This window comes from Saccopteryx bilineata, chromosome 4, assembly GCF_036850765.1.
Source record: "Saccopteryx bilineata isolate mSacBil1 chromosome 4, mSacBil1_pri_phased_curated, whole genome shotgun sequence".
Classification (NCBI taxonomy): Eukaryota; Metazoa; Chordata; class Mammalia; order Chiroptera; family Emballonuridae; genus Saccopteryx; species Saccopteryx bilineata.
This window is the reverse complement of record NC_089493.1, coordinates 264307265-264334939: the sequence shown is the minus strand read 5'-3', so window position 1 is coordinate 264334939 and position 27675 is coordinate 264307265. Positions and strand designations below refer to the sequence as shown.

The 27675-nt window shown below is 58.3% G+C and overlaps 1 protein-coding gene across 2 annotated transcripts in view; it reads right to left on the bottom strand.

The window, feature by feature from the left end:
* Window positions 1-1255: 1255 nt before the first annotated feature.
* COL26A1 (collagen type XXVI alpha 1 chain) overlaps window positions 1256-27675 on the bottom strand; it is a 192079-nt gene continuing 165659 nt past the window's right edge. For both annotated transcript variants that reach the window (XM_066278039.1, XM_066278040.1), the window contains exons 4-13: window positions 26275-26336; window positions 17308-17461; window positions 14931-15029; window positions 14189-14341; window positions 12124-12207; window positions 10279-10331; window positions 6370-6405; window positions 4856-4903; window positions 3003-3087; window positions 1256-2314 (exon numbers count right to left, since the gene is read on the bottom strand). In XM_066278039.1, coding sequence (XP_066134136.1) covers window positions 2154-2314; window positions 3003-3087; window positions 4856-4903; window positions 6370-6405; window positions 10279-10331; window positions 12124-12207; window positions 14189-14341; window positions 14931-15029; window positions 17308-17461; window positions 26275-26336 — 935 coding nt within the window. In that variant the 3' untranslated portion in view covers window positions 1256-2153. The remainder of the gene's footprint in view (window positions 2315-3002; window positions 3088-4855; window positions 4904-6369; window positions 6406-10278; window positions 10332-12123; window positions 12208-14188; window positions 14342-14930; window positions 15030-17307; window positions 17462-26274; window positions 26337-27675) is intronic.

Genomic DNA, 27675 nt, shown 5'->3' with positions numbered 1-27675 from the left:
GACATGGTCTGCCTTTAAGACATTCACAGAGAGAAGCCCGTGCAGAGCCTGGGCTGGGGACCACGAGGGCAACACACTGGTGTCCTGGCTCAGCAGAACTCTCTCTTAGGGCCCCATTCAGCCCGTGGGTCTGGGGGATTGCAGTGCCGCCTGGCTGGCTCCACTAAGGGGGAGAGGACTTAGCCTGTCAGATGGCAGTAGGTCTTGTGGGGGCCCTACAGGTGTTTGGGGCAGGCCGGGGGTGATGGGGCTCCAGTGAGCTGAGAGGGTGGCCTGGCAAGAGAGAAAGGGACCCAGCCATCTGGGAGAAGCCTTTGCCTGGCCTATGCTCTTCCTCCTGAACCCCCGCATGCGCGCTCTGTGTGCTCTTTGCCAGAGGGCTCACCGACGGGCCACGCTCCTCCCTCCTTCCAGCGTTTCCCCGTGTTGTCTGCCCTTGCCGTTTAGCCAACTCCCGCTGATCCCTGAAGACCCCTTTCTTCTCCACGGTCCCTCCGCATGCTCCCTGAAGATTAGCTTCCCCCTCTGCTGTATAAGCATGACCCTGTGGCCACCGCCTGCCCTGTGTGTCACACTGGGCAAGCAGCATTCACCAGTCACATTGTCACTAGATGTGGGCCTCCTTGGATGGCTCCTGCAGCACCTGCGAGTCACCGTGGCCAAGCCCGCCAGGCCTCCCTGCAGCCGCAGCCACGGGACACGAGCCCCTCAGTGGGGAGAGCACCTTTATTGTCAGAGCGTTACAGACTTCCCGCCCACCTCCGACCACCCCTCCGTGGAGACAGGCCTGTGGGAGGCCGCACCTTGGCACCGGGGACGGCCCTGCCGGAAGAGGGACGGCCAGAGCTTTGAGGGCAGGAGAGGTTACGAGGGTCCAGGAGCAGGCCTCAGCCTCCCTGCAGCACCGAGAGCACTGGGCATGACCGCTCCTGCCACAAGGGGAGACATGTTTGGGGCGGCGCCAGCACCTATGAATCTGAGTCTGCTGCCCTCGCTTGAGTGCGGGTCCTGGCCCAGTGAGAGAGGAGCACCAGGGCAGTCTGGATCACAGGGGACTTGTGGCCTGAGGGGCTGGGGTGGCCTTGAGGGTGGTGGTCTGAGCTGCTCTCTGTGGGGCGCTAGGGTCCTGGGGGTCTACTGTGGAGCTGCCGGGGGCCCACCACCCTGGGGCAGGCGCCTCTCTCCCCAGCAAGGCCTGGGGCTCTGGCGGCCCTTCTTCCTCGACTTCGTCAAGAGGACATTAGACTTGTCACCTAATGCAGATGTGGCCAACCCTACAGATTCCCAGAGAGACTGGGAGAGAACAGAGCTGCAAGTGACGGCCCTTGAGGGTGCATGTCCCTGTGAAGTCCTCCGCCCTCCGGCTCAGGGGTGGAAGGGCCCTGGTGGGGGAGGGTGGGCTCACAGAGGTTGGGAAGCAGCAGTGGGTTATGCCAACTTGGGTTAAGGGCCCTTGCACCTCAATGCTCCTTCCTCAATCCCTAGGTTCGTGTGACTGTCGTGGGTTTATTCAGGGTCTCCCTGGTTTGGAGTTGAGGAAGGAGACCCAGGGACCTGCCCTCCTTTCCACTGGCCAGTCCAGCCTTCCTACAGCCCCGTGCTCACCCTGTCTGAGTTTCCCATGAAGAGAGGGAGACGGCCAGTTAGAGATCAGGAACTGAGGGGCCTGGGTTCAAATCCTGCCCCAGTCCTCCATGGTCTGGTGGCTTTGCAGGTTATTTATCCTCTCCCAGCCTCTGTCCCCCATGTAAAGTGGGGACAAGCCTACCTCCTAAGGGTTAAATGAGACAATGCAGGGAAAGCCCCTTGGACAGGCCCACATGTCACAGGAACTCAGTAAATGATAAGTCTTATGATTATTCTCACACCCTGCCCAGCCCACCCAGACTCTGTCTCCTGCAGGGGGGTGGGAGGACGGGGAGGGAGAGAGAGGGCCAAGAGCAGGGCTCTGCCAAGGGTGCTGAGACCCTCTGGACTCTGACACTGGAGATGTCATCTGTCCTCAAGGCCCACAAGCCCTAGAAGTCAATGTCCCTCATGATTGTCCATGCCTGGAGCCCAGTCCCATTAGGGGTGCCTTCAGGATCCAGTGGGGGAACAGGCTTCAGGGCTGGGTCTTTGGTGGGGCTGGCTTGTCCTGAAGACTTGGGCCCTTACTTCCCACTGCTGGCCCGGCCAGTGCTCTTCTGCACAGGGCTGGGGCCAAGCAGGGCAGCGAGGGAACCATCAGGTGGGGCACCACCGCGCTTCATCTTGAGGTTGGCTCTCAGCGCAGCATCCTGGCCGGAGCCGCCCTCAGGGGAGGCCAGGGGATCTGCAAGAAGAGCAGGAGGGTGGGACTTGGGGTTACTCAAGGGTACCTTCCCTTCTGCTCCCTGCCAATACAGGGAGTGCTGTACCCGACGAGGACTCATTCATTCATTCATTCATTTATTCATTCATTCATTCTTTAACAAATGTTGATCAGACCAAGCTCCAGGTCCTGAAGAGGAGCCAGTCACCACCCTCACCAGGGAGAGACATGGAAACCTCAGCCCATCAGGGAACATAGGCTCTGCAGAGCACTGTGAGGACAGAGGAGGTCAGCTTCACAGAACAGAACTTGGAGCAGGTCCTGAAGTGGGAGTTGGTATTTAGTAGGCAGAGGGACCCGTTTGAGCAAAGGCATGGAGGTAGGAGGGGACTTTGGATGACTGGGTAGTGGCTTTGTGTCACTGGGCACCAGGCTATGCTAGGGAGGGGCTTAGGACTTGATGAACCTAGATGTCAATCATGGGCAGCCGAGAGTCACTGAGGGTCCTTGAGCAGGGGAGGGACAAGGTCAGGCTGGGGTTTGGGGAAAACCGTCTGGCAGCCAAGTGAAGGAAATATGGAGGCAGGGAGACCAGAAGCGGTAGCAGCCTCTTGAGGACAGCAAGGATTGGGGAGGTAGGAGCAGAGGGAGACCCCCACTCTGTGGGCAGCTGTGTCCCTGCTCTCTCCTGGGCCCGGTCACTACTCACCGTGGATCCCGATCATGTGCTCCAGGATGAGGACTCGCTCTGCCAGGATCTTCAAGGCCTCCCGCAGCTGCTGCACCCCCTCGCCCTGGCGGGGAGGAAGCAGCCAGGGTCAGGACCACCTGCTTCAATGTACATGTCGTCCCAGTCCTCCCCAGTCCCGCCTCGTCCCTCCTGTCACCATCATTAATACAACGGCCATCATCCACTCCATGCCAGGGATGGCACTTGAATTCTTGTTCACAGCCAAGGAAACTGAAGCACAGAGAAGGTAACCTCTGGACACACAGCCTGGAAGCGGCTGACTGGGGCTTCAGGCACAGACCTGTTCCCTCCAGTCTGGGCTCTTTCTGCTCCACAGCTGCCTGCCTGCTTTCTCTGTGTGCCCTTCTTTCCAGAAAATACCCTGCGGAGCACCTAGCATGGGCCCACAGGTGGGGGAGCTTTGCTGGTTTCCTTCCTGGAGAAAAGGGGAAGAGAGCCGCTGCTCCCGGGGTGCCGGCAGGAGGGCAGGATGACGGTGAGCCTGCATTTCTGAGACCCGGCCTACGTGTGGGCCAAGGACCTCGCGTGCCGACATGTGAGTGAGCTGCTTTATCGAGAAGACAGGTGTCAAGGCCACTTTGAAAAAAAAAAGGTGATGGTGAAGGGTCAAGGCCCTGCCTGGAGTTAGAAGTAAAGTGGACACTTTTTACTGGTATAGCATGACATTCAGATTAATTTAGCTTAAAACAAAACAAAAGGAACCAAAAAGCATCCTACCGGGTTACAGGAGAGAGGTCTTCCCACTAGGGAACCAAAGTCCACCAGAAGCTATGCTACGGGCAGTATCTGGGATGGGGGTCCTGGCGAGACGCAGGGGGTCAGGCCCCTCGGTCAGGGGCCTAGCTAAGCCGTGTCCCTGGGCCACAGGCTGCACTCTTAGGAAACGGGGGGCGGCATGAGCACCCTCTCAGTCTGGCACCGGAAGTGGCCGTGAATCTGTGCTCACGCCCCACACTGACCGTGAATCTGTGCTCACGGCCCGCACTCACATCTTCCTCCCGCTGCCTCCTCAGCCCACCACAGTTGCTCTGGCTCCAGCATCTTCCTCCTTCTCCAGTCCCACAAGGACCTCTGGGAGGTCCCTTACCCAGTCCCCCTCCCACAGCTGCCTGCCTCCATCACCCCCCTCAGGAGGTACCCCCCTGCTCAGGACCGTCCCAAGGTCGCTCACTTCAGGGAGCCACTGCTGTTCAGGGGACTCTCCTCAGCGTGCAAGGTCTCCCCTGCTGAACCCAGTGCCCTTGCCCCCTTATCCATCATCCCAGTCACCAGCGCCCCACCTGCGCCCAGTAGGTAGAAGGTCCCCATGGCTGTGTCCTCACCCACTGTGTCCCTCCCCACCCATCCTGTCTAGGCCCCTACATGCTCCCATTCTCACACCCTCATCATCCTCTCTGGCCTCTGCCAGCCATCTATTTACCTGCCCCATGTGTCTACCAGCCTGTGATCCTGTGGGCACATCAGTGCACCAGGCACTGGTCACGAGAGAGTCCTGTCCCTGGGTAGGGACCCCGCATCCTGAAGCCTCCTCTGCAGGTCTGTGGCTCCTCCTATCCCCTCCAGCAGGGTCTCTCCCAGGCCCTGCCCTGGGCCAGTCGCCCATCAGTGCTATCCCCGTAACAGATTAATCACACTATGCTGTAATGTTGTTGACTCATGTGTCTCCTCCTACATGGGGCTGGAACCCCATTTGCCCTGTGGGAAGTGCTGGGGTCAAGGCTAAGGGGGGTCAGTACAGATCTGTTGGGTACCGCTCTCCCACTAAGACACAGCTAAGCGGCGGAGGTATGCAGGAGCCACAGCACAGTTACCTCTGTGGCAGCTTTCTCCTCTTCTTCTTCCTTCTTACCAGGCTCGCCCTAAGAAGCAAGTCATGCAGTCAACAGCTAGTGCGGGGAGGGGCGGGGAGCTGGGGTGAGCAGAGCAGTGGGAGGCCAAGGCCCTGGTCACCCTGCACAGCTGTACTTGGGAGGTGTCTAAAGTTGGCTTTAGGAGCTTAATTCTGCTTCTGGGGCGGGGGGACGTCCAGTTTGGAACCTCATAAGCTCATGTCTTGGCTCTTCTAGGGATGAAGTCTCCTACCTCTGAGGATTCTGGACTCTGCTTCCCTGTCTCAAAAATGGGGCCAACCTCACAATAACATCTTCCTGGTACTTACTCCTCCAGAGTGACCTTGATCAAGGCACTTGACCTCTCTGTGCCTCAGTGTTCTCATCTCTACAATAGGATAATAACAGCATCTACCGCACAGGACTATTAGAAGGATTAAGTAAATCAACACCTATAACAAGCTTAGACTGGAGCCCACTGCCTAAAGGTGCTATAGAAGTGTTGTCGTACATTATAGACAGACAGAAGCCTGGAGGAGGCAGGGCTTTGGGGGCTAATATGCATGCCTGGGGTTAAGTCTTGGCTCTACAGTAGCTTTCTTGGGTGACCTTGGAAAAGTTACTTAACTTCTCTGAGTTGCTAATTCTGGCAAATGGGGATAATAAATGCAGTCTCGCTGGGTCGCTGTAAAGCTTAAATACACTATGGATGAAGTGTACCGCCACTGTGACCAGCACACAGTAAGTGCTCAGCAAAGATCCACCCTTCCTCCCAGACATCATTGCCTCCCCACTCCCCCTCCACATAAGGCCTTGGTCATGAAGGAGGTTCTTCCTCTAGGGGCCGGAGTTGAGGCTGATACCTTCTTGTTCCCAAGAATGGAAATTAGCCTGACCTGTCGTGGCACAGGGGATGGAGCATCGACCTAGAACGCTGGTTCAGAGCTCAGCTTGCTCGGTCAAGGCACATATGACAAGCAAGCAACGAACAACTAGACTGAAGCAACTATGAGTTGGTATTTCTCGTTTCACCCCCTTTTCTAAGCCTCTTAAATGATGGAGGTTTAGTGAAGGGAAGGGACGCTCTAGGTTCACAGCACATTAACCCAGGCGTCTGGGCTCTCTGGATGGGGCCTCGGGACTCTCCTCCAACCCCGGTGAACAGGAGGCTGTTCCAGTCCTTGCTCGCACTCCCAGTGAGGTGGCTCCCCACCTCCCAAGGCCATCCCTTCTCAACTTGGGCATCTGGGACTGCACTCAGGTTGCCCCCTCCTCTCTTCTGCCCCATTCTGGTTGGGTTGGATAAGGCCATGTTTGGGGAGGCTGTGGGGCTGAGCTCCGTGAGGCCACCTGGGACAATTCCCATCCACCTGGTTCCCTGGGCCTGCACCAGCGCCCACTGCCCCAGGGGTGGCCCACTGCCCCAGGGGTGGCCCACTGCCCCAGGGGTGGCCCACTGCCCCAGGGGTGGCCTGTCTAAACAACTCCACACTTACAGATGGCCCCGTCATGCCCCGCTCTCCAGCCAGGCCCTGCAGATAATCAAGCAAAGCAGATCAGTCCTTGCCTGCCCACCTTCCCTTGGCAACCCCTCAGTCCTCCCCTCCCCTGCACGGGGCTCTGGATCTGAAAAATAGAATAAGAGGACGATGACATGGAGGAAATGGGAAGGTCACACTTGAGGGCCTTCTAGGTTCTAGAGCCACCCTTCTCTGGCTCCTACGTGAGCCTCAGCTGAGCCCTTGGTCTTCTCATCTGCAAAATGGGCAATCAGAAAAGGGAAATAGATAGCAAAGCACACTCCCCCCCGTCCCTGCCCCACACACGAGAGAAAGGCCCTCGGAGACTGAGTGACAGCAATGGCGGCATTGAAAGCACCACATGCGGACTCCCATCAGTGCTGAGGCCCCGCCAGAAGGCTCCCCAGGTCCCCAGACCCATGTGTCCAGCTATCCTCCGACATCCCCACCTGGCTGACCAGGATGCGCCCCACTCCACCTCTCCAAAGTGGAGCTCCACGCCGAGTCAACCTTCTCAAGGCAATGGCTTGAGGTCCCCCCAGCTGCTCCAGTGCACACCTGGGGGTTCACTTTCCCTTTCCCTCACTCACCAGATTCATTCCGTCAGCCAGACCTGTCAGGTCCACTTTCTAAATATGTCTGTTCACTTGGCCATTTCTACCGCTACCACCTGCGAGTCGCCTTCAAGCCCCCCTTTGCACTACCATGGCCCCTCCCTGATCTCCTCGCCCCCTCCCCCACCCCAGAATCCCATTCCCCCCACAAGAGCCAGGGGGCCTTCTAAAGATATAAATCAGAACATGGGCTCTCCCTCCTTGACACTTAAGAGTTCCCTTTCCACTGTGACAAAAACCCAGACTTCAGCCCTGCAAGTGCTGCCCACGTCTCCACCTCCTCTCACAGCACACTTGCCTCTCAGTACCTCCCAGCCTTTTCCCTGCCGCAGGGCCTTTGCGATCTCACTTCCTTCCACCTGGACTGCTCTTTCCTGGCATCTTCGCGTGGCTGCTCCTCTGCTCCCTCTGGTCTCAGCCAGTGTCACCTGCCCATGTTTGTCAATGCCCTCCTATCACAGTAGGCTTTTTGTCCAGTTACTCTGCCCTATCACCTCATTTAGTTCTTTCCTTACACTTCCTTACCTTTCTTTGTCCGCCTCCCCCATCAGACTATCAGCTACTGGGGGCAGGGTCCAGGTGTCCTTGCTCCTGTGCATAGTATCCGAGGCCCCAGGAGAGATTTGGTTCATAAACAGCATTTATTAAGGGTTCCTTCCTTCCTTCCTTCCTTCCTTCCTTCCTTCCTTCCTTCCTTCCTTCCTTCCTTCCTTCCTTCCTCCTTTCCTTTCCTTTCCTTTCCTTTCCTTTCCTTTCCTTTCCTTTCCTTTCCTTTCCTCTTTCTTTCTTTCTTTCTTTCTTTCTTTCTTTCTTTCTTTCTTTCTTTTTAACATGAAATTTATTATTAAGGGTCTTTTATATCTAGTATCTTCTTCATTCCTCACAGTGTACCTGCTCAGAAGGAATTTTCATCCTCACTTTGCAGATGGGGAAACTGAGGCCCAGGGTCACCGGCTGGAAACTGGCACAGCTAGGTTTCAAACCCCTGTCTACCTGTCCTGCTCAGAGGAGAGAATAGAGGCCACCTGGTCTTCCATCATTGTCCCTTCTCACCCCTCCCCCCAAGCCCCACAGGCTTTGATTCCTTAGAAAGGGAAGGAGATGATGGCTGGGTCATCGGACTGACCCCACCATCCACAGTGAGGCCACAGCCTGGCGCCTCTGGGGTGAGCAGACGAGGTTGGTGGTCATTCTGACATTGTCAATATTTGGGCTATCATTGGCCATGTGGGAGCCTGGTGAGGCCCTGGCAGTGGGTCCTGGAAGGGGTTTGTCCAGGGGGGCCCTGTAGAGCCAGAAATAGGCCTTGTGCCCTCTGACATCCAAGCCCTGGCCATAGGCCCCTAGCCTTAGGGAAAGACCACAGTAAGGAAGTAAGGGGTCAAGTAAGAGCAACCTGAAGTCCTCTCAGGCTGATGCCTGGTCACCCCCTTGAGGGAGGTTGAATGAGCAGTTCAGACTTGGTCCCCTTTAACCTCATTGGAATCTTACAGACCTGGGTTCCCCCAAGGACATGGTCTGCAGAACCGCATGAGGCGGCCCTGCCCACAAAAGCCCAGAAGACTGTGAAAACAGACCACTGTACAGAATAGGGCTACCCGAAACACCCAGCACTTTCTTAGCAAAGGCTGCTGGGGAAGGCCTGAAAGGAGCTGGGCCATGTTGGGACCCCAGCTCTGCTTCCCTGCTGTGCAACTCCAGTAAGTGACAGCACCTCTCTGAGCCTCCACTTCCCCATTGCTGCTGGGATTAAAGTACGGGATCCTCAGAGCAGTTGGAATGAGCGGATGGGGGCAGAGGTTGGGAACACTGTCATCTCTGAGCCTGCCTGTTGCTGGGGGCTGGGAGCTGGAGGGCTGGGGGGCTGGGGGCCCCTGCACAGAGCTCCAGAGGAATGTGGAGCTCAGCCAGCCTTCTCTCCCCGAGCCGCCTCCTGTGGTTCCCTGGGACTCTCTGTCCCTCAGATGGCTCCTCATGGCCTACAGTCTTCTCAGTCGCTGTCATTCTCTCACCTGCTCCTCAACCCCTTTCTCCAGGGCCTGTGGCTGGGTCCTGAGGGGCCAGGAGGGCACCCCTGGGGTGCCTGGCTCTGCGGGTTTAGACTATTGGATTACCTGGGCCGCCCCCGTTGATTCAGAAGCAGATCAGGCCTGGGAGCCTCCCAGCCCCTCCTCAGCCGCCTGTCCCACCCCAGGGCCCGCCGGCCAGCCGGGGCTGGACCGCATCCTCTCTGCTCTGCCCTGTGCTATCTGCGGCTCGTCTCCGGTCAGAGTTCCTCCCGCCCCTCCCCAGGGGCTGTGCACCAGCCGGCCCGTCTCCACACTGTGCCCTGCGGGTGTAAAACACGCACTGGGGACAACAGGGAGCAGATCAAAGTCATGGGACACTGGTTCTGTGATGTCTAGAATGTAAGCTTCAGGGAGCTGACCTATGACCCCGGGGCCTGACTGTGTTATCAGATGGGGGGCTGGCACCCTCCCAGAGGTTGGTAAATACTCATCCTAAAGGAATGAACGAACATGTGGGATTCCCCAGGTCCCAGTGCCCACAGGGCCGAGGCCTGGATCTATGTCCCTTGCAGTATGGGGGCCACTTCTCACATACCCACCCCTGAGCCACAGCTCCAGGACAGCAGAGCCCTCGGTCTGGAAGTCTGGAAGAGCTAGTCCACCCTGGGCCTGCAGTAAGCTGTGCACAGTAGGGCATCCCAACACCACCCTTTCTGCCGCCCCCGCATCTGGCCCTTCCTCCTCTGGCGGGATTTTCCTCCCAGGCTCTTGGGCTCCTGCACTTCATTTCTCTTTGTTCCCTGTAACAATCCACAGGGAGGCCTTGCACTCCCCACCTTAGTAGTCGAGGAACTAGAGCCCAGAGAGGCTCCTTTTAGCCCAAAGTCACACAGCTAGAAAGGGAGAGGAAGCCAGGGTGGCGGCATCCATCAAGTTTTGGGGTGTCCCCTCTCACATAGGTGATCCTTGTGGAGGAGGGATGACAGGTTGGGGTGGACACTCTGTGATGCTGGCCTCTCTGGATCTCAGTTAGCTCATCTATGAAATGCAAGTGACGCGAACACCTCTCTGGCATAAGAACACTGCTGCAGATAAAACCAGAAGCCCACGTCTACCTGCCCCTGGGTCCCACCTGGCCCCAGGCAGAGACTGGCCAGGTGAACTGGTTCCTTCCTGAGCAACTCCTGCAGGCAAGAAGCCTGGCTCTTCCTTTCCTAGGAAGCCAATGCCCCCTCACCCACCAGAAATGGGAGAGGACTTACCTGGGATCCAGGTGCACCTGGGGGCCCTGGGGGACCGTGTGGTCCTGGGGGACCTGTTGGCAGAGCCACAGATGGTCACCTGGGGCTAGAGAAGCCCTCTGCCCCCATCAGCTCTAGAGAGGGACATTTCCATCCATCCCCCCAGCTCCTGCCCGTGGGTCGGTCTGTCTCCATGGGCAGCAGAGATTTGGTGAATGAATGGTGGGACTCCCCTCACCTCTCCTGCCCATAATCAGAGTGGAGAACCCACCTCCACCCACTCTCTCCGTGCAGCCCCTATACCCCAACCTGCTCCTCCTCCCAGGGTCTCATCCACGGGGCCAGTCGGCAACCTGTCCCCAGCCAGCCAGTTCCCGGGCTAATCTCTCCCGCATCTGCCTCTCCTTGGGACTTTGGACTGGACCCGTCCAAGGTTAACTTTCTTGCCTTGGTTAATACAATTGCTTCTTGATCACCCACTCTCCATATAGACACCCAGAAAGCATCTAGTCAGTAAGATTCCTCTCAGCCCAGTCCCCCCAGGAAGGTTCCTCTGCTTCTGTGCCTTTGCCAATGCTGTTTCTTCCTCCTGGAACATCTCCATTCCCTCCACATCCCTGCAGTTTATTTCCTACTGGTCTTTCCTACTAATCTCAGGCTGAGCATCACCTCCTCCAAGAAGCCTCCTCAGCAACCACCCTTCCCTCTCCCTAGGCAACCTCTGAGGTGGACCAGCCACCGCCCCTGGCTGCTGTCAGTTTACATGACTGACTGCCTCATGGGCAAGGAAAAGCCCAGAGGACCAGGCTGGGCCACATGTGCCCAGCAAAGGAAGCAGCGTTTCTGACTGAACTTCAGCGTGCTTGGAAGAGTGAGGTCCCTGTCCCTGGTGGCCTGCACAGGCCTGTGCCTCCAGGGCTGCAGCCCCCCGCCCCCGCCCAGACCCCCCCACCTCATGCTTGAGGAGAAGCTGCAGGAAAGGACACCCCAGGTGGGGCACACATCTGGACTCAGTTAAAGGACAGCCCCCCCTTCCCCCAGGTAGAGCAAGTCTCAAGCTCATTCCGTTGCTTCCTGTGAGTGTTGATCAAGTGCCGCCTTTGCCATGAGGCCTGCCCCGGCCTGGCCTCCCCCAACCCAACTTTCCCATCCGTCACTCTCTCAGACCCACAGACTTTCTGATGGTATCTGAGCGAGGCTTGTTTTCCTCCACTAGAATGGAAGCACCACCATGACAGGAACCTTTATTACCTTTTGTTTTGTTACAGGGACCTAGAACACAGCCCAGCAGGTAAGGTTTGCTCAGTGAATATTTGTTGAACATATAAGAGTGAGTAAATGACAGAGAGTGAGTGCTCAGGGCCTGGGGACATCTACATAGCTGGGCAAGTAGGGCTTCAAATCCCTCTCTCCTCCAGTGAGGGTCCATGGAGGTTGGGGGTCAAGCCAGATCCAGGCTCAGCTCATTGAGCCCCACGGCCATCCCTTCCCCCAGGGCCTCTTGTTTCTGCCTAAAGGCCCAGGGCCTCCTACCTCTCATAGGCGCCAGCCCCACCTGAGCTGCCCCTGTGCTGACCACATGTCCCCCCGGGCCTCGGCCTGGGCCTCCGTGAATCCTGGTGTATCTGCCACCCCGGTCCACAAGAGGGCAGCTCTGAACTGCCTTATGTGGGCATTATGAACTTGGCATCCTGTGTCCAGTCCCACAGGTGAACTGCCAAACAGCAGGTTGGGGCAGACTGAGTGCCCAGCACCCTGCCAAGGCCACAGCCCCCAGAATGCCCCCTTAAGGCCCCTTGGCTCAGGCCAAGCCCAGGAGGGGGTACCCAGTCCAGGCCATCCAGTGCTGCTGCCTTCTTCACTTACCTGGAGGGCCAGGGGGTCCCCGGGGCCCTGGGATGCCCGCCAGCACCGTGTCCACGGCGGCAGAAGCCAGCTGTGAGTCTCCATCTGCGGGAAGAGCAGATGGCCTGTGACCTGGCAGGGTGGAGCCGGCAGAGCTGGAGGCTGGACCTGAGGTCCCCTAGAGCCAGGATGGGCATGCCGGACCCCTCTGGGCCTCACAGCAGCCCTAGCAAACAGAGGCTACTGCTCACACTGCTCAGAAGAGCACACTGAAACCAGGTCAAAGGGCAGTGAATGCTCAATGGGCTTCATAGAAAGACAAACTCCTTGCTGAACATTCCGGACCCTTCGAGTCTGGCCAGCCCCACTCACCTCCCCAACGCCCAGACTGGTGCCCTCTTCCAGGTTGCACCCCACATGCCTGTCCTGATGCACACAGCTGACTCACTCATTTGGGGCCTCCTCCAGGAAACCCCTCCTGCTCACCCCTCTGAACTGCTGCCCTCAGGGTCCTGGGGCAGGCTGGGGTCTGCCTAATGGCCTGTCTCCCAAGGCCTGGGTTCCTCGAGGACAAACCCATTGTGACTTTACCCTGACCACCCCCAGAGCAAGGCCCAGAGCTGCCAGGCCCAGGAAATGTCTGGGGTGGGCGTGGCCGCCTCTGCTTCTCCCTCTCCACATGGAGGACTGGACTATCTTTCCATAGGCCTCACAGCAGGTGGGCCCTGTGGCTCAGCCCCCCCAGCTGTCCCCACTTGGGCATCCCACTCTTCCCAAAGGTGCGCACCCTTCAAGGACCCATGGCTGTGGGAAGGAGGGTCCTATCTGAGGACGGCTCTGGGCACTGAATGTGGTAGGCAGGTAGCATCAGACACAGGGCATCATGCCCAGGCCAGGGCAGCCTGTAGCCCTCGGATGGCTCCTCATGGCCCAAGGATGTGAGCTGCTAAGCCCTGAGACCCTCAGGTGCATCACAAGCATCTCTGAGCCTCTGTATGGGTGGGAAAGCCACGTGCAGTGAGTTAGCATTCGCTCCAGCTGTCCCCTGAGAGAGCCAGGTCCCTCTCCATGCCCTGCCCTGCTGGCCTGGGCCCTGCACTCATTGGGGACTGCCCGTGACCCCCGATTCCTTTGGGAATAGGTTCTCTCTCCTGGTTCAGGCTATGGCTGGCAGCTGTGTTTAATGAGCCCAGAGCAACTCCATCAAGGAATATTACCACCTCTACTTTGCAGACGGGAAAAGTGAGGCTCAGAGAGGACAGTGCAATTCAGGCCCAAGTCTTAACGTACAGGTGCAGGCTGTGCTGCCTGCAGGGACAGAGGCACCAGCAGGACAGGGCTTGGGGTCTCTCTGACAGCTGACAGAGGTCCCCCTCTACCTGGGGCCTGGGATGTCCCCACCCATCCCCTCCCCTCAACATTTTAAGTCAGCCCTGCTACTTGCTTCTTGTTAAACCTTCCCAGGTTTCCCGGAGCACCTAACAACAGTGCCGCTCGCCCCAGGCTGCAGGCTCCCTCCGCGCGGCCAGCACTGCATCCCTGTCCCCAGACCAGCGGCCGGCGCTGCCTCACTGTCCCCAGACCGGGAGCCCCTGCCACTCTCGGGCTTCCCCACGTGTGGGCAGTGTTGCCCGGTGCTCAGAGGTGCCCTCCTGCACTAGCCTGTGGCCCCTGAGGGCAGGAGTCTGCTTTTTTCACTGCTGTATCCCAGTAACGACGCACAGTAGGTGCTCAATCAACACTTGCCAAATGACCTGCAGTGAGGGGACTTGTGACAAGGAGATGGGATAACAGATGACCTCAGTGGTGCTGCCATCACCAGGCAGGGAACCCGAGGCCAGGCCAAAAAGCAGAGTGACCTTTGGAGGGTCAGGACCCCAGGGGCAGTAGCTAAGCCCCAAGGCAGGGACAGAGTAAGGTTGCAGGGTCAGTATCGGTCCCCTGGGGATCTCCGCCTGTCCGGGCCTACTGCCAAGCTGACACCCTGATCGCTGATGGGTCCCATCATGGGGTCCTCTGGGGCAGGCTGACCCCTCAGCAGACAGTGTGGCTTGGGCCTGCCCCCCACCCTCAGGTCAGCACTCACTGTCCTTGTCGGTAGGTGGCTGCAGGGAGTAGAGGACGCCTTGGGGACCATTTGGAGGGAGGCTCGGGCTGCCTGCTGGGCCGGGGGGTCCAGGGGGTCCGGGGCGTCCCGTCTCTCCAGGAAGCCCGCGGGGCCCTGGTGGCCCCAAGAGGCCTGCAATGGGGAGAAGAGGGGTCACGTGAGGGTTGGGCCTGGCAGCCGACATTACTGACAGGAAACGGGCTCTGAGAGGGAGAGGGTTGGCAAAGGTCAGTGGTGGCCTCTAGACCACAATGTCCCTAGAGGGCTGTCTTTTAATGTAAGCGAAATGGCTTCCCCCTTTTCAGCCCCTTACAGGCGGACCCCTGGGCCAATTGGATGGCAAGGGAGAGAGGCAGGGATGGCTCTGGCCCCAGGCCCTCTGCCCCCTCCTGGGAGCTCAGCTCTGAGGCAGGAGCACCACGGGTGGCAGCCAGCCCGATGAAGGTCACTCCCCTACAGGACCCAGGAGGAGCTGGGGCTCTCTGGAGGTGTTTAAATGACTGAGAACACCCGCCAGCCTCTGGAAGCCCCACCCCCACATCGGTACCCACAGCTCCCAGAGCTTTCTCTTCTTCCTGCAGCCCCAGGTGAGACCAGGCCCTAACGTGCAAGGGATGGGCAGCAATTAGGGTGCTGACGGTGTCCAAGGTGCCTCGCTGGCTTAGACAGAAACCCCAGTGTCTGTTCCCCAGGAGACGGAGGACAAAGTCAGTGAGCTTACCAGGAGGCCCTGCTGGGCCTTTCTCTCCTGTCTGGCCCCGGTCACCTTTGGAGCCTGGGGGGCCTACAGGCCCCGGTGGTCCTGTCTGCCCTGGGGGCCCTGGGGAGAGAATGAGATGAGGCCTGAGAATACTGTGGGCTGAGCTGGGGCTCCCGGCCCGACCACCTATGCTGTCTGAACAACCTACACCCAGAAGCCCCATCCTCCTGAGGTTTCCTGAGTGGACGAAAGGGATCATGGTCAGCTCAAGTCAGTCATTACAGTTCACACACCATTTTTGCATCTATTAACCTCTATGATCTCAAAAGCCGCTTTTGTTTCTATTTGACAGGTGGGGAAACCGAGACTCCAAAATGCATGGCCCCTTGCTCACGATCTTAGAGCCAGGCTATGGATGAGTCAGGTTCCCGCCCTCCACATCCTGCTGGCTCCTTGCCCAGAGTTCAGAGTTGGGCTTATGGCAAAGAGCTCTCCCTAAGTCCCCCTTGGAGACTCCAGGAAGTCCCAAAGGACATACCTGCCCACTTCCAGGGTCTCCAGGTCCCAAGGGTGAGTGGGAGGAGACAGAGAGGTGAGAGATTCACCATTTGGCCTGAAGACAGCCCCTTCTGCCTCTGACTGCCTGGAGAGGGTGCTCAGAAACGCTTGCTGGACTGATGGAAGGACCTGTCCTGGCTCTTAAGGCCCTTCCACCTCTGACTGTGCGTGACTGTGGGCCAGGAAGAAGGGCTTGAGGGGCTTCTGGTTTGGGGAGACTCCACCTGCTCTCTCGGATTCCAGGAGGAATCTGGGTGCCCCCATTTGTAGGATTTGTTCGCCACCTGGTGGCCATTCCTTGGAACTGCACTCTCCCTGGAAAGGAGCTAGGTCTGGCACAGAAGATCCAGAGTCCCTCCCAACCTCCCCTCCCAATGCTAGCTCCCCCCACCCTGGGGGTGGGAGGGGAGATTTAGGGCCTGCGTCCTCCAGAAATGGGAAGCCTCCTTCTCTTTCAGTCTCAGAACAAGAATTTGAAGAACACAGGTGTGGTGTAGCCCTCTGGAGCGAGCAGTTGGGGACAGTGGCAGAGACGTGGGCCGGAGGAGGCAGAGTGAGAGTGTCCCGTGCCCATAGCAGGCCTGAGCTCACCCCTCCTGCCACAGTTTCAGCTCCTCAGAAGGAGCAGAATGTCTGCTCCTCCCTGGCCCTAGGACTGGCCCCTGGAAGCCAACTCTTCCATTGCTGGGGGTCGCCTACCCCACTCTGCTCTGACTCCCAACAGGACGGGCACATACACAAAACAGGGCAGAGGAAGCAAGGCGGGGTTCGGGGCGTGTGCTCAGAGCTGAGTCTAGGCAGTGCTAAGGAGCTCGGGGCTCAACTGGGAGAGAGGGGAGGGAGGGAGAGCATCGCCTCCAAAGGGCTCCAGTGGGGCCAGGAATCACGGGGACAAAGAGCCCTTGGGTCGCTGGGTAACCCAAAGGCCACTTCTCTGAGCCTAAGTTTTCTCCTTTGTAACTCCAAGCTTTATGAGCATACTGGAATGACGAGAAAGGATGCCTGTCCAGTCTAAGGTGATACAAAAGTATTTAATAACCAGCACAGCATGGATATTGACTAGTCAAAAAGGACACCAGCCTTAAACCCCTGAGTTCAGCCAGACTGACAGGTGCCAGCTAAACATCCACTCAGGTAAAAGCCCAGGACAGCACCTGACACAAGGAGGACTTCACCAATTTGAGCTACTATTATTATAATTATTATTACTATTCTCAGGCTCAGAGGACAGAACACTGACCAATGGATGGAAGTTGCGGAAAGAAAATTTTATCCCTGACCTTAAAATGTGGCGGGAGTAAGAGAATAACTGAGTAGCGGGGGTCCTCTAGCTGCAGTCAGACTGTTTAGTGAAGAGCCCCCAGGAGGGGTGGGAGGCAATAAGCTCTCTGTCCCTGGGAGCATGCAGGCAGAGGCTGCTGTGAACTGAGCTGACCGAGGAGTAGGCTGGGCCGAGGGCCTGAATGAAGATGCTAAGGGGCATCAGAGCAGCTAATGAGGACAGTGGCTGAACTGTAATACATTAAGGAATGGTGGGGACTGTGGCAAACTGCAGAGCTTGGACAAGATCTGAAGGGGCAGATACGACTTAGTTGCAGGCAGTTGTTTCCACGAGGGACTGCTAGCCTCAGTGGCCAAATCTTCCATTTTTCTAAGAGAAGCCAGACATCCCGATTTTTATGTGAAATCCCCCAGTTTTTAAATGGTAGCTCAATTTTTAAAAATGCCACCTGGATATAGTTGACTCAGAAATCTAGTGGGTAATCTACTTGCGGGCTCCTCGGAGGCCACGCCTGGGACGCGTTCGGCTGGTAGAGCCTTCCCCGTAGGCTGCACTCACCAGCTGGGCCTGTGGGCCTTCTTCGAGGCCCTGGATGGGCGAGAGGGATCGCATCAGGGAGGAAGTCCTCATTCCAGGGCGGGGGCGTGCTGTGGGGGGCTGGCAGGTCATTGTCCGGGCTTGAGGGCCGCTCTGCTGCTTCCAGCAGGAGAACCTGGGCCAGAGCAGGGCAGAGGGTCAGGCCTGGGCCGGGCCAGGGACACATGCAGACAGGACGGGGCCCCGTGAGACCTAGAGCTGCCCGCTGCTGGGCTGGGCGGTCCCCCTCCTCAGTGGGAATCCCACTCCCCCGGTCAGATTGCTCTCCCACTCCTGCCCTCCTCTCCTCATTCCAGGAGAGCCCTCCTGGGCCCTCGATAGCAAGCAGGTCACTATCGGACACTATCAGAGTCCCTGTACATTGTTTACAGAGCATCCATCGCTGGGATTGGAGATCTGTGGTTATCTGAATAATGACCATGGCCACCTCCACCTCACTGGTCTTCCCAAGGGGGGTGAACTGGGCCTGCTGCTGTCCCACACTCCTGGGCTTAGGCACAAACAGTGCGGTCAAGGAATGTTTGTGAATGGATGGATAGATAGATGGAAGGTGAGGGAAAGGGGAAGGAAAATGAGAGAAAAAAGAAAAAGAGAAGGGAGTGAGGGAAAGAGAAAAGAAAGAAGGAAGAAAGGAAGGGAGGGAGGGAAGGAGAGAGGGAGAGAGGGAAGGAGGGAGGGAGAAAATGAATGGATCTGGTTTGATCTATGAATTTTATAGTAGAAGCTCCAGGGAAAGCAAAGGAGGCAGAGTCACTCAGGGGCAGCCTGGAAAGCAGCTTGTCTTCTCCCCGTAAGGGAGTCAGGGGTCAAAGACAGCGAAGACCCAGGGCCTGGGCAAGGAAACTCTCTCCCTAATTCCCTTAAACTGCAAGCGGGGCCTCAGTGACCCCAGCAAAGCCCTGCTGTCTCCAAAGAGGCCAGCAGGGGGCACTGCTTGCCTAGGGTCGGTGCGGGGCTGGCTGGCAGACACAGAGAACCTAGCGAGGCCCACCCAAGCGGTGTTGGGATGAGCCCTGGGGCCCTTCAGTCTGGCTTCCTGCCCCCACCCTGTGGCGTGTCCCTGGTCTTAGCGCCCCGTCTGCCTGATGGGGAGGAAGAAGTCTGGGTCCTGAGGTTCCCTCCAGCTCTTGAGAGTCAAAACCCTGAATTCTACTGGAGTACTAGACACTCCCTCATACCCCCAACCCCTGTGATTAAGGGGGTCTGAGGAGAGGGCTGAGGGTGGGCCTGTCTGGGGCGCTAGTTGTTATCGTGGTCACTGATGCTTGATTCCACAGGTGCTGCTGCCCAAATAATTCAAACCACAGCTGCAGGCCTGAACGGTCACCCTGTCCCATCCCGCACCCATTCCCTATCAGAGCCTCGGGACCCCCTGGAACTCCGCTCCCCCTGCCAGGAGGGTCAGGTCTGTGCGCTGGCCTTCTCCAGGCCCCATTCCAATGCCCTTAGCAGGCAGTCGGCCACAGCAAGCCTTCCCCATCGCCAGCCTGTGGCCCCAGGCTCCACAGAAGCTCTTTCCTTCCCTACCTCTATCTGTCCCTTCACCTCCAGGAGCTCCTCCCCTCTGCACCCCCACAACGAATCCTACCTAGTCGTCCCCCCAACCTGCCAGCGTCTTCACACAGGTGCCCGACTCACCCTGCCCTGCTCCTCCTAGGCCTCACCTTTGGCTCCTCCACCCTGCTCTATTCCAACTACCCGAGCGACCCCAGGGCCCCACCCTGACCCAAGACTGCCCACCTGCAGCCCCTTCTCCCTGGGGCCCTCTGCCAGCCTTCTCTCCTGGGGAAGATCCTGAGACTCCAGTGGGCTTCCCCCTCCTCCCTATAGTCTGTCTCAGCCTCTGAGCAAAGGGGAGCCCTTCCTGTCACCTCTGCACGCTCACTTTGTGCCAAGGGCCGGCCAGAGGGGGAGGAGCGATCCACTAGGAGGGTCTGTTGGGACATGGGACCGCCTGGAAAGGGCCCCTCCTGCTGTCGGTCCCCAGAGGCCCAAGATAAGTGGCTCCTGATGGGGGGGCTCAGGCCCTGAGGCCATGCAGGCTGGTTTGAATCCTGGCTGTCCCCTGTGCCCTCTGTGTGACTACAAGCATCATGGCCGCTGTGAGCCTCAGCTTTCCCATCAGCAAAACAAGGGTGACAGCAACCGACCTTCGCAGCACTCGGGGGCTGGGCTGAGGTTTCCCCGGTGCGGCAGAGGGTCCTTCTGAGCACCCCCACCCCCACTCCCAGTTCTGCAGTGTCCCTGGGCCTGGGTGGCAGTTTCTGAGGATCCTGGGAACCAAGTGTCTCAGGGTGACCATCCGTGTTAGGTGGTGGAGCTCTTGCTCTGTGAAGTTCTTACAACTTCTCTGAGCCCCTCACTTATCTTGTCCTCACAAGAGCCCATGAGACAGGAAGGGTCACTGTGGTGACATCATAGGCAAGGTGGAAATAGAGGTTCAGAGACCACAAGTGCCTTGCCCAAGGTCAGCCAGTGAGCAGACAGTAAGGCCCCATGTGGTGCTTCGTCCATCTCTCCAAGCTTGGTCACAGCCTGGGCCTCAGCGGAGCTTCACAGAGGCGAGGAAGAGGAGGTCAGTTGGCTCGGGTCACACAGCAGCTTCGGGATACAACTCTATCTCCTTACCCAGGAAACCCCATGAGGAGAAGAGGACTATGATTGCTGCTTCAACTGCGGAGTTTTCACTGGGAAGCTGGCTGGATGGCCACAGTCAGGGTCCCTGGGGCAGTGGAGAAGCTGGGGAGTGAGGGGAGCTGGCTGGATGGCCACAGTCAGGGTCCCTGGGGCGGTGGAGGAGCTGGGGAGTGGGGGGAGCTGGCTGGATGGCCACAGTCAGGGTCCCTGGGGCGGTGGAGGAGCTGGGAGTGAGGGGAGCTGGCTGGATGGCCACAGTCAGGGTCCCTGGGGCGGTGGAGGAGCTGGGAGTGGGGGGAGCTGGCTGGATGGTCACAGTCAGGGTCCCTGGGGCGGTGGAGGAGCTGGGGGTGAGGGGAGCTGGCTGGATGGCCACAGTCAGGGTCCCTGGGGCGGTGGAGGAGCTGGGGGTGAGGGGAGCTGGCTGGATGGCCACAGTCAGGGTCCCTGGGGCGGTGGAGGAGCTGGGGAGTGGGGGGGAGCTGGCTGGATGGCCACAGTCAGGGTCCCTGGGGCGGTGGAGGAGCTGGGAGTGGGGGGAGCTGGCTGGATGGCCACAGTCAGGGTCCCTGGGGTGGTGGAGGAGCTGGGGGGTGAGGGGAGCTGGCTGGATGGCCACAGTCAGGGTCCCTGGGGTGGTGGAGGAGCTGGGGGGTGAGGGTAGCTGGCTGGATGGCCACAGTCAGGGTCCCTGGGGTGGTGGAGGAGCTGGGGGTGAGGGTAGCTGGCTGGATGGTCACAGTCAGGGTCCCTGGGGCGGTGGAGGAGCTGGCTGGATGGCCACAGTCAGGGTCCCTGGGGCGGTGGAGGAGCTGGGAGTGGGGGGAGCTGGCTGGATGGCCACAGTCAGGGTCCCTGGGGCGGTGGAGGAGCTGGGGGGTGAGGGGAGCTGGCTGGATGGCCACAGTCAGGGTCCCTGGGGCGGTGGAGGAGCTGGGAGTGGGGGGAGCTGGCTGGATGGCCACAGTCAGGGTCCCTGGGGCGGTGGAGGAGCTGGGAGTGGGGGAGCTGGCTGGATGGCCACAGTCAGGGTCCCTGGGGCGGTAGAGGAGCTGGGAGTGGGGGAGCTGGCTGGATGGCCACAGTCAGGGTCCCTGGGGCGGTGGAGGAGCTGGGGGGTGAGGGGAGCTGGCTGGATGGCCACAGTCAGGGTCCCTGGGGTGGTGGAGGAGCTGGGGGGTGAGGGGAACTGGCTGGATGGCCACAGTCAGGGTCCCTGGGGCAGTGGAGGAGCTGGGGGTGAGGGTAGCTGGCTGGATGGTCACAGTCAGGGTCCCTGGGGCGGTGGGGGAGCTGGCTGGATGGCCACAGTCAGGGTCCCTGGGGCGGTGGAGGAGCTGGGGAGTGGGGGGAGCTGGCTGTCTGTGGCAGATGCTGGAAGATCCAGCACAGTGGGTATAGGATGGAGTGAGGGGAACTGGCAGGTTGGTGCCTGAAGCCTGTGGGCAGGGGGTGGAGGAAGGTGAGTATGGCTTTCCCAATTTAGGCCTGACTGAAGGTACAGTGGGATTGTCACAAGTCAAACAAGGGCATGGGAGAGGGCAAGATTGGGGGTGATGGTGACCAGCATGGGGTAGGTTCAGTTTCACTGTCCCAGGGGGACCTCCATATGGACATATGTAACAGGGAGTAGTCCGGAGTAGCCGGGGTAGGGCAACTTGGAGGGACACAGGAGAGACCCCTGACCTGGGCTCCTGGGGCAGGCCCTGCTGTTCCCTCCTCCTGCCAGGCTCTGAGCTCCCCTGAGGGGACCTGCCACAGGCAGCCTGGTCCCCACACCAACGTCCTGGCTCATTTCTTCCTGGGGCACCTCCCACAAAGAGCCCACAGACCCGGGCAGAAGAGTACTGACCACAGCCAAGTTAGCATCAGCCTTGGCCGGAGTCCACGCCCCCCTGTCCTGACCGCGGCCAACCTCCTAGAGAAACGGACCCCACCCCTGCTGGGCATGAGCTCACCAAGGCGGGCAGCAGAGGGTGTGGGGACTCAGCCCAAGAAAACCAGACCATGGCCGTCCAGGGCAGTGGCCCTGATGACGTCACTGTGGTCTGGCTGACTGGCAGCAGACACCAGTTGAACTCTGAGGCTCCTATGACCCTCATACAGGGAAGTCCTCCCAGGCCCCCCCCCCAATTCCTTGTGGTCCATGAAGTCAGAGTGTAAACTGAGGGGGAGGAGAGGAAGGCAGAAAGCTTCTTGATGGCCTTCTGCCCCTCCATCCCCCACAGCCATTCCGGCTGTCCTAGGCAGAGGGTGGCCGGAATCCTGGATCACTGCTGGCTCTGGGTCCTTTGACAGCTCAAGCACCAACAGGCATTGAAGATGGACCTGATTCTCTCTCTCTTTTTTTTTTTTTTTTTTACAGAGGCAGAGATAGACAGGGACAGACAGACAGGAATGGAGAGAGATGAGAAGCATCAATCATCAGTTTCTCGTTGCGCGTTGCGACTTCTTAGTTGTTCATTGATTGCTTTCTCATATGTGCCTTGACCGTGGGCCTTCAGCAGACCGAGTAACCCCCTGCTGGAGCCAGCGACCTTGGGTCCAAGCTGGTGAGCTCTTTGCTCAAGCCAGATGAGCCCGCGCTCAAGCTGGTGACCTCGGGGTCTCGAATCTGGGTCCTTCCGCATCCCAGTCCGACGCTCTATCCACTGCGCCACCACCTGGTCAGGCTGGACCTGATTCTTATGGTTGCCTGAACACCATCGCCCCTTCTTCCCTTGCTCCAGAACCTCCTATTGTGCCCAGAGAAAGACTACCCAGGGACTCATTTCCCCAGCTCCTTTGCAGCTAGAAGATGGGCAGATAGCCCATTGCTGACCAAGGAGACATCATGACTTTGTTGGGGGGGGGTACTTATTGCTTTTGAACATGGTGTTAGGATGTGATGCTTTGAGTAGCAGTAGCCACTTTGTAACCATGAGGTATGGACCATGAAGATAAAAGATATTCACTAAAGGGAGAAGGGGGAGGCTGTGAAGGGCCTGAGTTCTTGTGCCACCAAACCAATCCCAGGACCACCTACTCCTGGACTTTTTGTGGAACAAACAAGATATGTCCTTAAGGAACACACCGCCATTAGTTAGGCTTCTGTTACTTGTACTGAGTGCACCCTTCCTGACACAGCAAAACAGGTTTCTTGTCTGAGGGAGCAGAGCCTCTGCTTTTGGCCTCTGGGTTGCTGCTCTCTAATGTCAGCTGCTTAATTTGACTCCCGTCTGCCGTCCAGCTGCCTGGCTCTGCCGTCAGCCACCAGACCCCAGCCTGTGCCTGCCGGACCATAGCTCCGGGCTCTCTCCGTGACCCCCGCAGGCTCACCTGACCTTGGTACAACCCTGGGGCTACTGACCATAGCTCCGGGCTCTCTCCGTGACCCATGCGGGCTCACCTGACCTTGGTACAACCCTGGGGCTGCTGGGCTGTCCTGACAGCTTGCCCAAATTGTGTCCTCCTCCCTCTCCAGGCCACTACCTCTCAAAGCCCTATGACCCAGGCCAACAAAATTCCTAGTGGCATTCTCTCTCTAGGAGAATAGGCAGGTGGGCAGCAAGGTGACCCAGACCAGGCACAGGTGCTGAGACAGGAGTCTCCCAGCCCCTACGTGGGAATGCAGAAGGTGGCGGGCTGCTGAGCTGGGCTCCCCACAGGAAGGTGGTACGGGCCCCTCTCTGCACACGGCAGACCCAACTACCTCCCCCGTTTCCCAGCCAAGAGCCACCTGAGCTCCCCACTGTATACTTGTCTCAAAAGGATCCAGTGAAGAACAGGGAAGGGACTCCTTCAACTTCTATTTAGAGGGCAGGAGGATGAGGTGCAGAGCTAAGAAAGGCGATGCCCAGGCAGGGCTGTTGCCAGGACAGGAACTCTAGCTCCTCCAACACATCCGCTGTCTCTCCCCCCACCCCTCAAAGTCCGCAGAAGGGTCACCAGCCCGCTGCCCGAGGCTATGCTGCTGGGGCCCAGTTAGAGGGAGGCGTCAGGACTGGGTGGATGTGGGAAGGAATTGCTCATGGCGGTAGGGCATGGGCAAGAGCCAGGTGGGTGGGGACAGCTGGCACAGTGCCAGTCCTCCCCCGGAGCTGTGACTTTTAACACCCCAAGGTGCTGGGCAGGGGCCAGGGCAGGCTGTGGGCCGATGCTCTGCCAAACCACGCAGAGGCTTCAGGTGCCTGGAAAATGTCCGTCAGGCAGCTGGCCCAGGGACCCTGCCTTTTCTAAAACCTTGGGTGCCAGAAGTTCACCCCAGCATGTTCCCTACACCCTGACCCTCCATGGCTGCCCCATCTCTAGCTTGGCCCATTGAGCGGCATGTGCTCCATGAAGCCTTCTACCCCCTGCCCCCAAAATCCATGGGCCACTAGGCGGACCCAGGCTCCCCGCCCCAGGCCTGTGACGAGGAGCCTGGGTGCCTGGAGAAACCTCCTTCCTGCAGCAGGGGTGGAGGACAAAGGAGGCGTTCATGCCTGGGGCTTTCATGTCATGTGCTCTGCACAAACGTGTCCCATGTGCCTGTGTCCTCCTCTGTAAGGTGAGGATAGAGACGTGGCATTTGATGATCACACGGACCCTCATACCTGTCCAGCCCCCAACCATTTCTAAGGTCAGGTCCCACCACCCAGTCCCTGAGGTCCCAGGCAGGCCTGTGAGGCTGGCGCTGTAATTCATGCCACAGAGGAGAAGGGGGAAGCTTGGCTTAAGTCACCCAGCTGGTGGGTGGTGGTCCCACGTATGTTTGACTCTAAGTGACAGTCACCTGCAACCCCCATTTGATTGGGCAGGTGCCCTTGTGATCAAATTTTCAAGCAGGGGGCAGGCCCAAAAGCAATGTAAGGTTGGCAAGGGCTGTATGTATGTGTCTGTGTGTGTACGTGTGTATATCTGGGTGTCTCTCTGTGTGTACGTGGTATCTGTGTATATGCTGTGCCTGACTATGTGTGTCCACACATCAATATGCCTATGTGTGTCTGAGTATGTATGTATGTGTTATGTGTGTATGTTGTGTCTATGTATGTGTGTCTATGTGTTCATGTGTGTCTTGGTGTGTCTGTATGTGTCTACGTATATGTATTCTCATGTGTCTTTGTGTGTCTCTATGTGTCTCCATATCTGTCTCTGTGGTGTTCGTGTGTGTGTGTGTGTGTGTGTGTGTGTGTGTGTGTGTCTGCAGGGGGTACATGTTTGTCAGGCTCTCTTGGGCTTGAGGTCTGACCTCCGGGCCTGCTCTCGGGGGTCTTGCCTTGGGGGTCCCTCAGCCCACCTCAGTGCTCTGTCCTCATTTGTCCCCCCTACCCCCCAGCAGCCAGCCATCATCTCTCCTACCTCCTATGGTCAGGACTCTCCCCTCAGCTGAACCTCTGCCCCAGCTGGGAGCTCCGCATCAGGCTCAGGTAAATCCAGTTTCCAATGCTGTCTCGGCCCTGGGGGCAGGAGAGCCCTTCCTCTATAGCTCTGCGTCCCTAGGTCCAGCCCCTCTAGTCAGTCATCAGCATCTGCTCTCAGACCTCGAAGGAACTAAGGAGACTGGCCCAGCAGGAGCATAGCCCGTGGTCCCACTGCTTTGCCTCTCCCTGTCTGCGCCTGCCAAGGGCTTTCTCTTGCTGTGTGAGTGAGCTTGGGGGCAGCCAGAGTGACAGGGAACAGCGCCCAGCAGATGCCTCACCCAATGAAAGATGAGAGCATCCCGGCCCCTCGAGGGTCCACTCTGCAGGATGCCCTGCACCATTTCCCAGAGGGCTTTGCGGGTGACCTGCCTGGCAACACACCTGTGCCTTGCACGTTCTTCCCTTCCCTGGCTTACTTCCTCTCTCCTCACCCAGTGCCACCTAGGCCATTCCCAAATAAATACTTATCCTTTATCAAGTCCTTCTGCCTCTGGGGTGACCGGCTCCTACCCCCCTGATATAGACAGGTCAGGGCTGGTTAGCGCTGGGAGGCTCCTCCTCTACCAGCAGCTCCTCTTTGCCCAGCACGATGCCAGACAGCAGGAGGAGAAGCCAGAGCTGGGGACAGCCACTCCTTCCTCTTTACACCGAGGAGTGGACCTCTGGGCATCCAGTCTCCTAGTCCCCAGACCAGCCTGTTGCCCAGGACCTTCAGAGTTCTTGCTCTTCCCACTCCCTTCTCCCACCCCAGGAGACTGGCCCAGCCTAGAGAAGGCCACCAGAGCCACCTAGGACCCAGCAGTACCCGTCCTTGGGACACGGCTGCTCAGGCCTGCGAGGCTCCCTGCAGATGCCTGATGTGCCCTCCCCCGCCTGATTCTCCAGGCCCGGGATCCCCAGTCTGTCTGACCTTGGCCTCCAGCGTGATCAGCCGCTCACTCATGTCACTGAGCCGGGTACAGTTCATGCATTCTGAAAGAGAAGAGGAGTCCAGGTGAGGGTGAAGTATAGAGCCTGGGACGATGGCAGCCCAGCCACCAGGACAGCCTCTGGATCAGCAGGCAAGGAAACCTTTGACTGGTATGCCTGGAAGACTCCTGCCCATCCATCTGGGCATCCTCCTAAGCACTCCTTCCTCCATGCAGCCTGCCTGACCTCTGAACTTCCTTTCTGAGCACCCGCAGCCCATAGCACCATCCAGTTATTCAGCAAACTGTCTGAGCCAGCACCGAGCCAGCACCTGGGTGCCTTGTCAGCCTGTAAGCTTCACGAGGACAGGGGTCTTTGTTTATTTTGTTTGTCCATGGATCTCAGCAACTGGCACAAAGTAGGGTCTTAAAAATATCTCCTGGTTGATGAATGGATAGTAAATGAAATGTGCTCCCTGACTTTGAGAACTATGGTCTCGGAGACAAACTGGTAAGGACTATGCTGGTGCTGTAAGAACAGAACCTGCCAGAGAGCATCATGGCGGATGCAAAGCCAGCCTGGGGTGAGCGGTCAGGGAGGGCGTCCTAGAGTCAGCAGCATCTAAAGTGAGGCCTGAGGATGACACGGCGATTGGCCAGGGGAGGAAGTGGGAGAGGCAGGTTCAGCAGAGGGAGGAGAACATGCTGAGGCCTGGATGGGAACTGAATAGGGGTGTGCCAGCGGCCTGGCCGACTCATAGCACCCCCCCCCCCGGGGCCACCACTGCTAGAGTGGGGGCCCCAACACATAGGGGTGTGCCAGCAGCCTGGCCGGCTCATAGCACCCCCCCTGGGGCCACCACTGCTAGACTGGGGGCCCCAACACAGAGGTCCTGGCAGGAAGAACGCCTGAAGCCAATGCGCAGATGCTGGAGGGGGTGAAGGTCAAGGTCAGATTTGCATTTTTAAAAGCTAGCTCTAGCAGCAAAGTGTTCAGTGGTAGGAGTGGAGGGCCTGGAAAGCCAATTAGGAAGAGTCCAGTATGGTTACCCCCAACACACACACACACCTCCCGGGGCTGTAATTATCTGTTTATGTCTGCCCCCCCCCCCCCAACCAGAGTTCTTTAATGAGGAAATAGATGGTTCAAAGCTGTGCTAAAGAGCTTTTATTGCTCTGGAAGTCAGAGGACACCTGAATTCTCCACTCAGTTCAAAGCCTGACCCTACAAGAACCTGTTCTCAGACACACACACACACACACACACACACACACACACACACACACACACACTAGAGGTACTGGGTAACTCAACAGGTCCCACTTGGTCCGTGGAGGTCCCTTGGCCGCAGTGAGCCGGGCTGTCCTTGAAAAGTCCCATTGTCACTGAATGCAAACCATCT